The sequence below is a fragment of the Haliotis asinina genome, chromosome 4 (genome assembly GCF_037392515.1).
Source record: "Haliotis asinina isolate JCU_RB_2024 chromosome 4, JCU_Hal_asi_v2, whole genome shotgun sequence".
In the NCBI taxonomy this organism is placed as follows: Eukaryota; Metazoa; Mollusca; class Gastropoda; order Lepetellida; family Haliotidae; genus Haliotis; species Haliotis asinina.
In genome coordinates this window covers 14790227-14804574 of record NC_090283.1, presented here as the reverse complement: position 1 = coordinate 14804574, position 14348 = coordinate 14790227, and the positions used below count along the sequence as shown (strand labels likewise).

At 39.5% G+C, this 14348-nt stretch overlaps 2 protein-coding genes across 2 annotated transcripts; one reads left to right on the top strand and one right to left on the bottom strand.

Moving 5' to 3' along the window:
• Positions 1 to 4986: 4986 nt before the first annotated feature.
• Positions 4987 to 7497, top strand: LOC137280787 (myb/SANT-like DNA-binding domain-containing protein 4). Its single transcript, XM_067811993.1, has 5 exons — positions 4987 to 5171; positions 6048 to 6115; positions 6493 to 6639; positions 6820 to 6927; positions 7226 to 7497. The coding sequence occupies exons 1-5, from the start codon at positions 4987 to 4989 to the stop codon at positions 7495 to 7497; spliced, it is 780 nt and encodes a 259-aa protein (XP_067668094.1).
• A 295-nt stretch (positions 7498 to 7792) lies between these two features.
• On the bottom strand, positions 7793 to 10137 carry LOC137282342 (putative nuclease HARBI1). The gene is made up of 4 exons (XM_067814087.1): positions 9723 to 10137; positions 9377 to 9489; positions 8960 to 9071; positions 7793 to 8172 (listed from the first exon to the last, which is right to left on the bottom strand). Exons 1-4 carry the CDS (start codon positions 10135 to 10137, stop codon positions 7793 to 7795), a joined length of 1020 nt encoding a protein of 339 aa, XP_067670188.1.
• Between the last annotated feature and the right edge of the window lie 4211 nt (positions 10138 to 14348).

Genomic DNA, 14348 nt, shown 5'->3' with positions numbered 1-14348 from the left:
CCACGGGTTTAGTATTGAACTGTATCAATGCCTAAGATAACGAGTCTCTGTGGTCGATTGCTTGCGAGAAATCTGTTTGTTCTAAAGACTTTCACTTCGCCTACAAACTGGGAATGCCCGAAGACATTTTCGTGTGATGTTTGAATGTTGGGATGGGTCAGATGATAGTGGCACTAAGTCACATTTAGAGGTCAAAACACTGCTGCTGCTGCTACTACTACTGCTACTACTACTACTGCTACTACTACTACTTATACTACCACTACTACTACTACTACCATGGGGCGGTGGCATAGCCTTGTGGCGGCAGCGTTCGTCGCACGTCACGATGGAGTTCCGGTTCAATTCCCCACATGGGTACGATGTGTGAAGCCCTTTTCTAGTTGCCTTCATGTTGCTTGAATATTAATACTACTATCACAGCTGATCCGTAAAGGTCAAGTTTACTAGTGATCTTCAGTAACACATGCTTGTCGTAAGGGGATCGGGCGGTCAGACTCGCTCACTCACTCACTCACTACAGCTTGTACTTTCTGCTTACCTACTACTACTACTACTACTACTACTACTACTACTACTACTACTACTACTACTACTACTACTACTACTACTACTACTGACCCGTGAAGGTCAGAATACGTAGAATAGTGCTTGTCCTAAGAGGCGACTAACGGGATCGGGTGGTCAGGCTTGCTGACTTGGTTGGCACATGTCATCGGTTCACAATTGCGCAGATCGATGCTCATGTTGTTGATCACTAGATTGTTTGGTCCAGACTCGATTATTTACAGACCGCCGCCATATGGCTGTAATATTGCTGAGTGTGGCGTAAAAGGAAACTCACTCACTCACTCAATTCAACTGCTGCAGCTACTATATTGCCGCTACTTACAAATGAACCTACAACTCTCTACTGTCTACCACTACTACGTGCTACTGAAACTACTACTACCTACTAAGATACTGTTTAGTTACTAGACCCGTGAAGGTCCTGGGGTAGAATAGGCCTTCAGCAACCCATGCTTGTCACAAAATATAGCTGGAATATTGCTGAGTGCGGCGTAAAACTAAACTCACACACTCACTTTAGTTACTACTACTTATTAGTGATCAACAGCATGATCATCGATCTGCGCAACTGAAGAACGATTGTTATGTGACAACCAAGTCAGAAAACTTGCCCGTCTGATCTCATTAGTCGTGACTTATGACAAGCATGGTTTTGCTGATGGCCAATTCTAACCCGGATCGTCACGGGTCTTGTCAAAATGGGATTGGATGACCTGGGTCATGAATTTGCTGAACGTCGCTGTTTCATAACCTGTACAAATCAATGTTTGTTATGACAATCACTGACTTGTCTGGTCCAGATTGTATTATTTACAGGTCACCACCCTGTAACTGTAAAACTGCGATTCGGTGATACACCGCTAACACACAATTTTAATAAAAATACAAACTTGAGTGACACAACGTTAAACGCAAGATTATTTTACTTGCGCTTCGTTTACTCAATGTATTTCAACTAAAGATTACACGAAACTAAATGTTTCCAAACTGACTTCAATAGTAACCTTATAGTGCTTCACAATAGGTAACAAGAGCAGTTACCTGTACATCTGTGCATAGTTTGGCCTTACAGAAGCCATACAAATATAAATTATGACCGTCTCAGTCAGCCAGTGTTCCGAATACCGGAAGTTAAACAGACCAACCCCAGTTCCGCACAAAATGTCGACCGCTTGAAAATGCCTGTGAAAAGTCATGTGAAAATCATGTGAGAAAATACAGCACTGAATATTTAAAAAAACATTGGCACTTTCGATTACTGCATGGATGTATATTTAAAAACACACAATATACATTAATCCAATCACAGCTGTCAGATGCTTTAGTCTGTACTGAAGTCTCAGGACGGAAAGTGCTTGTTAAATTACAGATTCTGTAATTCTCATTCTAATCTCACAAGGCCTCAACACCTCTGTATATATCTACGACTGAGTATGATTTTACACTCCTATTAGCAATATTCATACAAACATTACAGCTATACCTCAACAAGGGACACAAAGAACAACTTTGACACATTGTAACCATGTGGGGAATCGAAACCGACTTTTTAGCATGCTCAGCGAACGCTTTGATCACTGGGCTACCCCGTCGTCCTCAAGGATGAGTAGCGCCATTCACTACAAATCGAGCGCTTGTGTGTCGCTGATAAATAATCATGTCTGGGACTTGCAAATCAGTGACGGATAAACGCAATGTCCCACGCATGTGGTTGCGTCTGTGTACAATCAAGACTGGCCTCCCCCGATTACGATCCAATTATGTTTGACATACAAACATAGAAAGACATACCAGTATGCATACAATACAACTCACGTAAGTCTATACTTTTCAAAAAAAAGTAGGGGATCTTTATTTTTTTTATTATTATTTACGATTAAAAATATTCAGGAGATTTATGGGAGTCAACCAATGTAGATATGATATCACTGAATGTTTTAAGAGTGCATCACCATTTGCGCTTCCTTCCAACCATAGTTCTTTCAAATGTAGTTGCTTTTGAAACATGATTGTTGTAAGGCATGTAAGTTGCATGTATACGATTTTCATTTTAAAACAAACGACTGGAAACAGCCACTAACATATGTGTGATGCAAGATGAGTGTCAAAATTAATGTTCTAAGTGATTTCTCGACCTTCTTGAAAAATCATCAAAATCAAGAATGGGACCCATTGTATGTGTAGGGGGCTACTACGTTGTGCATGTGGATATCATGCGTTGTGTTTAGGTGTTGTTACGATTAAGAATTTTTCATGACAAACGATGTAAGAAATCCCCTGTGAACCAGCAAAACAGAACAAAGACATGTAAAAAACATTCAAATATTGTATTATTAGATCTATGCAAGAGAACAAGTTATACATGGTCAAAAGTCAATTTCACAATACTGATTTCAAATACAATACAAGTGAGACAAAATCTAAGGCAAGGGGTCACAAAATATAATCGAGCAAACTCACCAAAGTTTTAGTGTGAGAGATAAACAGTCACGCAGAATGTAACAAAGCGAGCGGTCTGACAGCGGTTAATGTAGATCAAACGTGGGCAGATTTATGATACTAGTCCAGTGATGTGAATGTGTATCAGTCCAACATTGCAACTACACTTCATATGTATTCTCAGTCATTTCCCGAAAGCACATACCACCATCGCCAACACTGCTTAGAAATCTTCAGCACTCTAGCAGCCACCCGGAAGTACAAATAGAAAATCAAGGGCAGGTAATTCCCGGACAGCCTGCTACCAAAATCTTAAAAATGCCGACCATCTATTATACGAAATGTGATCCATCATAATTATTATTCAAAACACTAAACGTTGTGACCCAATAATAATGATTACTTAATTAATAACAAAAATATACAGAAAATACATACACACTCGTAACAGGGTGTTTATAGAGGGAAATGGGGGTGCGTTCATAAGATGTCTGTCCTTGAAATGTTTGTTAACGTTTACACTTCCTGTCCTCATTGAAAATTCATTATCCCCTACTATTTTTGAAGAGCATATTTGACCCATCGTATTCTTCCGAGATAATTTAAACACTGTTTTTTTTCCCTGTAACATAAACAAACGTCAAAGAATAAGAAGTAAGAATATAAACATTCTGAATAAAAATGTAGATACGATATGATAACAATCACCACAATGCAACAGTCAAGGATCATGAAAATGTTTGGGCGCAACGTTGTTGTATGTACTGTCGTAATGCAGGATAATTGCTTCCGTGAGCAGCGTGAATTAAGTGAATGATATTCGAATGAATGATTGTAGGACTGTTCACTGACTCACTGACATGATCCAATCAAAAATATATTAACGACCGTGCCGCAATTAACGCAGGAAGAAAGACAGAGGGCATTAGACTGATGCAAATGGGAGCCTGTTGGCACATGTTGTTACAACCTTGGGCTGCGCTCGTATTACAATCACCAGACTCCTACAACGTTATAGGACCGGTCCAGAAGCGAGGGACCTCCTGTTCCCACGCCGAATGAGGACAGGCATTTACGACTGCTTCATCTCAGAAATCGTTTCCTTCCTGTGACGTCATCAGCAGCAACTGCTCTTGGACATCGTGTCAGCCGACAGACAGTTGCACGACGACCACAACGGCATGGTATTCGTGCTCACAGACCCTTTTGAGGCGTCACCATCAACGTCAACATCTGCAGTGGGCTCGCACCGTTCGACACAGGGAGAACCGGCATTTGCAAAGGGTCATGTTTTCTGACGAGAGCAACTTCCTCTTATTCCATAATGATGGCATGGCTCGAGTCTATTGAAGACGAGGCGTACCTTATCATCGTAACCGCGTCCACGAGGTGGTTCTATGTTTTGGAGACGGTGTCATGGTTTGGGATGGGATGTATGGTGATGTGAAGACATCTCACTGTGGTGAATGGTACTTTGACCGCTCGGGTATACATTGACCAGACACTGTGCCCTGTGCCCCTTGTCCTTTCCTTTCTGCAACATCACCCAAACCGCATGATATTTCAACAGCACAACGCCCCTCCGCATACAACTTGTGTTACCACGAATTTCCTCCAAAGAGATAACGCCAACTTGTTGCCTTGACTTGCTCGGTCGCCTGACATGTCACCCACTGAACATCTCAGGAACCATTTGGGTCAAGACCTGGCCCCGATTTCTCGAAACAAACTTAAGTTTTTACTCAAATCTCAAACTGAGTTTGAGTTTTTTACTCAACTGAGTTTTCTCAAAATTTCTGTTTCTCGAAGCAATCTCAACTCAAACTCAACTGAGTTTTAATTTGAGATCTCGCCGAATAATTTTTGTCCATGTTGTAAGCGGTTTGAAGTGCCCGTAACTTCCGTTTCTAATGACAACAACATCGTCTGCTACCAACTCGCAACATCGTCTGCTACCAACTGGATTGTCCTGAAGCCATGAATGCGTCTAAGGTTGAGGGTAAGCGGCGACCAAATTGGTCAGAGGAGGAAAAAACCTATTTAGTAGAGGAAGTAAATAAACGACTGGATCGTCTATCATCCAAATTCAAGGGGTGTGGCTCCGTTAAAGGGACAAAGATAAAGGAGCAAGCGTGGATGGAGATCGCGGAAGCTCTCAACATGTAAGTTGAATATGAAATATTTCAGAATCTTGTCCTTGACTTACTGCTGCCTGTAATTACAACTTGAAGGTACATTCTGTCACGTAAAGGTTGAAATAAGTCTTCTAGTCTTCTACATTAATCATCCCGAAAAAACAGATTTAGAAATTTCATCTGATCAGATGCCGATCGCTTACTCACTACCGAGTCCGATTTTCGATCACCCACAGCACGTACGTTTTCAATATTGTCATTTTTCACGGATGTAAACATACTTATAAATGTCAACCTGACTAATAATAATTTTTTTGCATAAAATATGCACGATGAAGTCACAAGAATAACACGTTTTTCACTGTGCTTGACATTGACATGATCGATGTGGTTTATCTCTTTATTAAATATGATGGCATATCAACTTGAATTACAGTCCTGAGAACGTGTCAGTACATCTACTCAAAAGTTTCCAATATGTAATCATGGAGTATCTTGATAATATATTGTGAGTGAATAGAATTTTGGAGGCAAATATGCAGTCATTACAATTCTGATCAATATTTATCTATTTACATTTGACCATCCTGAAATCATGTCAATTTATGTGTATACTGAATATGATTTACACAATAATATTTTAAAACAAGAAATGTAAATCATCAAATTTCAATACTATTTCAAATCCTATTTTTATTCATCTGTACCATTAAAAGTCAACTGAAAATATCTAACAAAATGTCTTTTGGACTGTGTCACTATTCAAAATCGAAAATATATTGCAGTATATGTTCATAATGTGACCAGAGATAATAGAACAGATGGTAACTTGCAAATATTAAATCTGTGCCAATAATTTAAACATAACTGAAAATTATTCATAACATAATGTTATTGTTGCAGGAAATCCAATTTGGTAAAAAGAACTGTGGAGGAGGTGAAGAAGCAATATGCTAATATAAAGCAGAGAGGTATGAAAATAATATTCAGTACACAATCATAATTTTCAAACATGAAAGTGATTGATTTAGAAGTAACTGTTAATGGAAGACATACCATCAATTCCTTTCAAATGTATATCAGTCTCTGGACTGAAGTCCCAAGGACAATGCAATTACAAATATTAATACATGTCATATACAAGTAATGAAGGAAGTGAGTAACAATTCAGGGTAGGTAATTGAAGTTTGAAAATCCTGTTATGATTTGGTTTTATGTCTTTGGCAATTCATAACTGGTAGTATATTAAAACTGTAAATGTTACATAGTCATAAATGCAAATATGACAGTGTTTTGTGAGGTTATTACACCATATAAGAAATACATCAATATATTGTATTATTCACAGCGAAAGACAAAGCAGATGCGATACGCCGCCCCAAGACAGGTGGTGGACCGAAGCCCTCATCACCCTCTCGACCTGAGGCTATGGTGCTGGAGGAGTTGTCAGACAGGCCTACACTACAAGGCCTGGTAGATGGGTTTGACTCAGAAGGTACACCCTATTGCATTTGATGACAGTTTGTCCTTGTACCTTTAATTACTACAACTGAAGACTGATAAATATGTTTTGAAGTCAAAACTGAGTAGTTGAGATTAAAATATTATGAGGTCTATAAATAACTTGCCTTAAGTTAAGGCAGATTACCCACTTTTTGAGTATTATTTGTTTCAGATTTCAGTAGTGTGATCAGCTCCATGGCAGTGGAGGGATGTTTACCTAATGGTGAAGCCCACCTACCCATCAATGAGGAATGTGGCCTCACCAGTACTTCCATCCCCAGTGAGTATGACCAATGTAACACATACGTGCACAATATGCCCTCTACTAAAAGTTATGAAAAGAAAGGTATTTTCCAAAGCTACTAGTTCAATCTCCAAAATCTGAACATTTGTTTGTATCTCTCTATAAGTTCAAAGTCTGAACTGATCAAGATGCTCTGCAAGATTAATGATTGAGGATGAAATGTCAAAATGTGTATGAGATAAATAAGGCACAGTCACATCTACAGTATTTTAAACAATGAACCTGATAATCATCAGAATAAATTTTAGTCCCAAACTGGTGATATTTGTTCCAGATTGCGACTTGCCTGTCAATGTGATCATTGACAATCAGGGTATCCTCCACGTACCCTCCACAACAACTACAAACGAGAGTAAACCAAGCAAACGAAAGCTTCAAGATGAAGAAGTGTCCGTTCTACGAGCGGAAAGGGACAAATACATTGCTGAATGTGAAAAGTTGAAACAAGAAGCAAATTATTTCAAAATTAAGGCTGAGGTGGAAGAGCTGAAAAAACAAAGATTACAATTGGAAATTATGAAGCTGAAATGTGAAAATGAGTATTGACTTGTGATGTACATACCATCAAAATATCTTATTTGTACATAAGATGATTAAGACACTGACAGTTTGTTTGTTCATTACATTATACGGTGGAAGCTGTCACAACCGGCATCTGTCGGATCTAGTAAGTTCTCGATACTGGCATAGAGGCTCAACCCCACCCATTTTTACATTTATCGTCAGCTCTACAATATGGCACATTGCCTAATTCAGAATATTTCTTCAGTCCCAACGAGTGCCTGCTTTGAGAGCTTCCACTGCATAAGAAGTCATCACCTGAAGATAATTTGTTCACTTTTCAGGTGAAGTATGCCTGGCAAAGATAATTTCTAACATTTGTTCCAGTCAATTCATCAGCAACTTGGACAGTGAATGTATCATCATTACAATCATCGTAATGAACATTGAATACATCTTGTCTTGCAATGCCAATATTATGTAATATTACACTAGTTACAATCACATCACAAGCACGCTTGGGTGACATGCGCAAACCACTATGCAGACAAGAAAATCTTCGCTTAAGAATTCCGAATGTTTGTTCAATAAGAACTCTGGTTTTCGTTTGACTTCTGTTGAATCTCTCTTGAGCCCTGTTTGCTGGAGATAGATACGGTGTCATCAGGTATGACTTGCACGGGTAGCCAGAGTCCCCTAGAAGTAAACCCTTGTAGGTACCTGAAATATTATGCCAAATTACAAATCTCAAGTATTCTTTGCTTATTACTGGTATATGATATCAGTTGGATGAATTTAAAGGCAGGAGGATTATTGTACAATGAACTGGATCGGAGGTTTGGATATGATGCTTTACTATAGCTGGTTTATCACATCATCTATGTATCATATATAAGTAAATATGACTTCATCGGTACTACTATTAGTAATTTTGTGAACCTACTCTAAGTGTTGTGTGAGTAGGTGGATTATTATGTACATAATCCAATGACATGTCAGGTAATGTCGCATGTAGTGCCTGTTTGTGGACATGGATGAAATGAGAAACATTGTGTGGTGTGTGTGTGTGTGGCCGGGGTGGGGGGTGTACATATATCTTGCTTGGCATTATGATGTATATGACTTTTGTACCTTATCAAGTTTGGTTTGTATGACTGCAGTTTGTAACATATGCTTACATGTATGCATATGTTAAGTATGTATTGTGTTCAGGAAATGTTAAACGTAATTTTACGTTTACGTACAGTTGGATAGTTGCTGTTTCACAACAGTCATTTTGTATATTTTATTTTCAAGGGTTTATTCACAACATCCACTGTGAGGGATCATCAAATCCCAGACGATAAATCTGTAAACCCTTCAAAACTATTTGTCATTACTAAATCTCAACAAGATATCATTGTTACACTAGTAATTTCACACTGACAAAAAATTGGAATTATTAATTTATTCTCATTGCTCTTAATACTGGAGGTCTTATGATACATTAGTTATTGGTCTTACATACCATTTTCGAATGCAAGACTGATTTTACTGTCCCGGAAAATTCGACTGTCATGTACGCTCCCAGGCCACTTGGCCACACAGTTTGTAACTCTGAACTGTGCATCACAGATCATCTGCCCCAAGAAAAAAAGATTATTATTTGCAGAGGAAATTTAACATTTGTGTTGATTGTGAACTCAATATTATGTGGTCACATTTTACTATATCTTCATAGATTAATTTTAATAAACAAAATCAATTTTAATTAACAAAGTTATTTTTCATTTACTATGATGCAAACAATTACAATGCATTAATCATAACTTTCTTTGAAACTAATTCATTGCTTTTTATTTTTTGACATGAAGTTCCATGAATATGAACAATATGAAGTATGGAAAATATCCTTAATTGTCAGAATTTCAATACATTAACTCACCTGAACATTGAGTGAATGGAACCCCTTTCTGTTCACGTAGTCACCTTCATCTTTACTGGGGGCTGTGATCCTTATGAATGTCCCATCGACACATCCCAATACGTTTGGAAATCCTAAAAATGTATAGAGAATTATAAAAATTTAACACTGAATCGATAACGATACCATAGGCAATATCTTTGTAATATTGGTACATTCAGAGTTGATTTTGGTTATTCCGCTTCGCAGTTCAACTTTTACATTTCGACACCGCATTTAGATTGATCTCCCTTTACATAACATTAGGTAACGATTCCGTACCGTGGTTTTGTTATGATATCTTGCTGAGAATAATAAAGATTCTTACCTGCAATCTTGTAAAACATGGACTTGCATGTGTCTGTGTCCGCGGGCATCTTAATGAATCGATGTGCCAGGGGAACAAAAGCTCCGCAAAAGTCCCTGATTGACCGATAAACAGACGATGCGGAAATGCTACGATAAGTATCGGCAATCAGGGAACAAAACCCACCGGTCGCCAGAAACCGGAGGGAGACGAGCACTTGCGTCAGAGGAGGCAGGGGGCAGCTCCTAGCTGTCTCTCTCCTCAGCTGGCCAACTATCAACGACACTATGAAGAGAACAGTGTGAGGCCTGAAACGATAACGCGCAAACACCGATTCCTCCGACATGGTTTCCAGAGGGTTGCTGCGGTCGATCAACCCTCTCTCCACCCTAGCTTTGTTTCTCCGACGGCGTTGTCTCCTTCTCCTGTACGCCATTTTGATCTCAAATAATGACTTAAGTTACCTACCTAGCAGACTCAAATAATTTGAGTATTTAACTCAAGTTGAGTCGAAAAAAAACTCAGTTTTGTTTGAGAAATGCATTTTGCTGAGTTTTCTCAAATTTGAGTAAAAACTCAGACTTAAGTCTGAAAACAGACTTAAGTTTGTTTCGAGAAATCGGGGCCTGACCTTCCCGGAGACCAACAGCAGCTTGCTAAGGTTCTCCAAGAGGAGTGGAGGAGGTTACCCAGGCATGCTATCCGGAATTTGGTCTACTGAGTAGAACTCGTTGCCGCATGTATTGATGCACAAGGTGGACATACCAGATACTGATTGCTCTGATAAAATTCACAGAATCATTATGTGTCTATACATTGTGACCTGATCGAATACTGGACAGATGACACCATTCTTTCAAGACTTTTTTCCACGTTTGCTATCACCGATAAATGGATGAATCTCTGAAAATTATAGTGAATATTCATCGGTTTATCAAATGCTAAAGTCTTGTCAAACATCATGTGTTTTTATGGCATAGTCAAAATATTCTAGGCATCGTTTCTTACAAAGACTACGAGAAGCATGTGTTGCTGCAGACCAGTACTAGCCCGGATGTTCACGGAGAGAGACAAATGGGTTGCTTTAGAACACTTCTAGGGGAGACAAGTTCAAGGGAGACAAGTGTAACGATGTAGCCAGAGTTGGTAGTGCCAACGACCACCGGATTTCCCAAATGGCGTCACAACAGAAGAACCAGATTCGCTAAGGAGTGTGAGGACACTGACCGGAAACGCAAATAAAATTTGAAAAACAAAAACAAATAAAATAAATACACCAAAAACAATATGGTTTCACGGTGTTTATTATACAACGTGTGATGACATAAAAATGTAGAAATACACGCGCAATAGCTCCGAGCCTTTTTCCAAATCCGACCTAGTTCTCGGACAAAAATACAAAGTCACACACAAGAAATTACATCACAAATTTCAAAGCATCTAAATAAACATCCTACAGTCAGCAATACCCACCAAAACCATCATATCAAAGCCTTGATTCTAACTTACAACAACCAAGTGAACAAAGTCCCAATCACCCAACTGTCTGCAAAGCTCACCCATGGTGAAATGCACATCAGCTTATCACGTACCCCTCCACCAAGGCCAAGGGAACACTGAAGACTGTGCCACAGATAATTTTCCTCCGTGCAGCTAAATTCCCGCGTGCGTCCACCAGCCAAACAGTGCGAGCGACATTGTGTGTGCATTTAATACTGCATAGGTGGCTATAGTCTATTTCAAGAAACCGTCGTTATGCAAGCATGAGTTGCTGAGACCAGTATAACCCGAATCTTCACGAGAAGACACGTGATCCTTACAGAAGATCTTCATGGGTCATGATCCGGATGACCAATGGCGAGCAACGGATTGCAAATGAAGCACCGTGAACCTTTCTTCACTTTAACAAATAAAGATATCACCACAAAGTCTTTATTCGTTTTTTTAGCCCTGTAGCATGTACAAGCTTAAGTACACACTTTGTCAGAAGCAATCAGTCTTCGACGTCTGTGGGGATAAATATCACAATGTGTACATTATATTTCAAGAAATTTCATTAATATCAAATACACAAAGACAATGTTTCCCAAAAAATGTATTATAATGATTGATGTAGAGGCAAACACCGATTTGGCGAACTGCTGTCATGTCGAAGTTAAAGCATCAACGCTATGTATTGCTATGTCGGAACCAATTTGTTGTTGCAAACTCGGATAAATGGGAATCGAAGTACATGCATAGCTTTTTTCATGTACGACTCAAGGGTATCTGTGCATGTAGGTATTTATGATTTATGTGCAATATTAAACAAGCGAAAGATAAGAAGCTCCTATCTGCCAAGACACAGAATACAATTACAAAATACGTTTTAGAAACAGTCCATAATTTATGTACAGGGGTGCCTTTAAAGGGAGATCACCCATTTTGTGGCCGGAGTGGCGGGGAGATTTGTTGGGGGTCATCAATCTTGTACAAATTCACCCATAAATATTTACAGAAAAAAAAACAAAAAAAACTGACTTGGTTGAAATGTTGAAAACGTGAATCGAAGTTGGTGAAGCCATGTTTCGTTAGTCATTTGACCATACGCATTGGAGGCCGAATATTTGACATTCTGTTGGCCCTGTATATCAAAACTAAATAATCAAGTCACCAAAAAGGCTGAAAAAAGTCTTTCCGTGAAGACCACAATGTTCTGTCTTCACATCTATCCCCGTCAATCTAACGATAAGCTCTGTTAACTTGTCACTTGTTACAAACAGTTGTTGCAGTGATAAAAACATTGATGAGATCCCTATAGAAATTAGCCTTGACATTAGTCCGGTTGCATGATTCAGCTGTTAACTATGGTAACGTTCTCTTCCGACTCTGAAGGAAAGTCACGAGCCTCATACAATCAATGAGAACCAGTCCTACAAAGGGAAGTGCGGTAAGGACGATCCCCATCTTCCCGATGGTTTGGGCAGCTGGGCGCTCATCTTTTGCCGACGTCTTCTTGCGTCTGGTCGAAGAGAGGCTGTTTTTTTCCAAAATTAATTCCCTTATAATTTGGGACATTTCATCGCTTGAAGGCGCGGCAGATAAAAAGCAAACACACCTCGCGATCGTGGAGTTGGTCGCGTTGGCACAGTCTCCTGAAACATGAATAGAACAAACGAAGTTAGCAGCTGAAGAAACAGGTACGTAATTGGTTTCTTGTTTTGCGCCGCACTCATCCACTTTTTGCCAGAGGGGCGGCTGTGACTAATCCTTCCGTTGACACCGTCAACATCGATCAACGCAACTGGCATATGATTTCTTGGCCAGTGACCCTGACAACAAATTGCGTGGACTCGTCGTCGATTGTTTTGAAAGGGAAGTAACTCTGAAACAGCTTCATCACAGGTACATATAGCGATGCCTAACGCGTGCAGTTGTGAAAAAAGGCGGAATCGGTAGTTAGCATTTTATGGTCATTCTATTTTAGCACAGTGGAGTCTGCGAATTGTTGTATTAACCGCAAGAGAGGGAAAAAATTAGTTTCTGTCAAGTCGAAGGATAATTTTTCCTATCATATGAATGGGCTTTTCTTGGTCATAAATCACTGTGTAAATCGTATCATGGTCATTCGATGGATGTCTCCATGATGTAGTCCTGACGAATACATATTGGCGGGATTGTAGAATGTCAGAATGAGACGAAGGGAAGAACGCCGAGGACAGTATCTCAGTAAAGAGGCCCTAACAATGATTTCAGATCAGTACATTAATGATTGTCAGAATGAGACGAAGGGAAGAACGCCGAGGGACAGTATCTCAATATAGAGGCTCTAACAATGATTTCAGATCAGTACATTAATGAATGTCAGAATGAGACGAAGGGAAGAACGCCGAGGGACAGTATCTCAGTAGAAAGGCTCTAACAATGATTTCAGATCAGTACATTAATGAATGTCAGAATGAGACGAAGGGAAGAACGCCGAGGAACAGTATCTCAGTAGAAAGGCTCTAACAATGATTTCAGATCAGTACATTAATGAATGTCAGAATGAGACGAAGGGAAGAACGCCGAGGGACAGTATCTCAGTAAAAAGGCTCTAACAATGATTTCAGATCAGTACATTAATGATTGTCAGAATGAGACGAAGGGAAGAACGCCGAGGGACAGTATCTCAGTAAAAAGGCTCTAACAATGATTTCAGATCAGTACATTAATGAATGTCAGAATGAGACGAAGGGAAGAACGCCGAGGGACAGTATCTCAATATAGAGGCTCTAACAATGATTTCAGATCAGTACATTAATGAATGTCAGAATGAGACGAAGGGAAGAACGCCGAGGGACAGTATCTCAGTAGAAAGGCTCTAACAATGATTTCAGATCAGTACATTAATGAATGTCAGAATGAGACGAAGGGAAGAACGCCGAGGAACAGTATCTCAGTAAAGAGGCTCTAATACTGATTTCAGATCAGTTCACTAATGAATGTCAGAATGAGACGAAGGGAAAAACGCTGAGGGACAGTATCTCAGTAAAAAGTGTCTAATACTGATTTCAGATCAGTCCAGAAGTACCTGACAATGACGTTGACGCACTGGGATGTATCGCCGTCAACAATGACGTCGCTTCCCCTGACTCCGAAAACGCGCTATCTGTCATTGAAGGTATT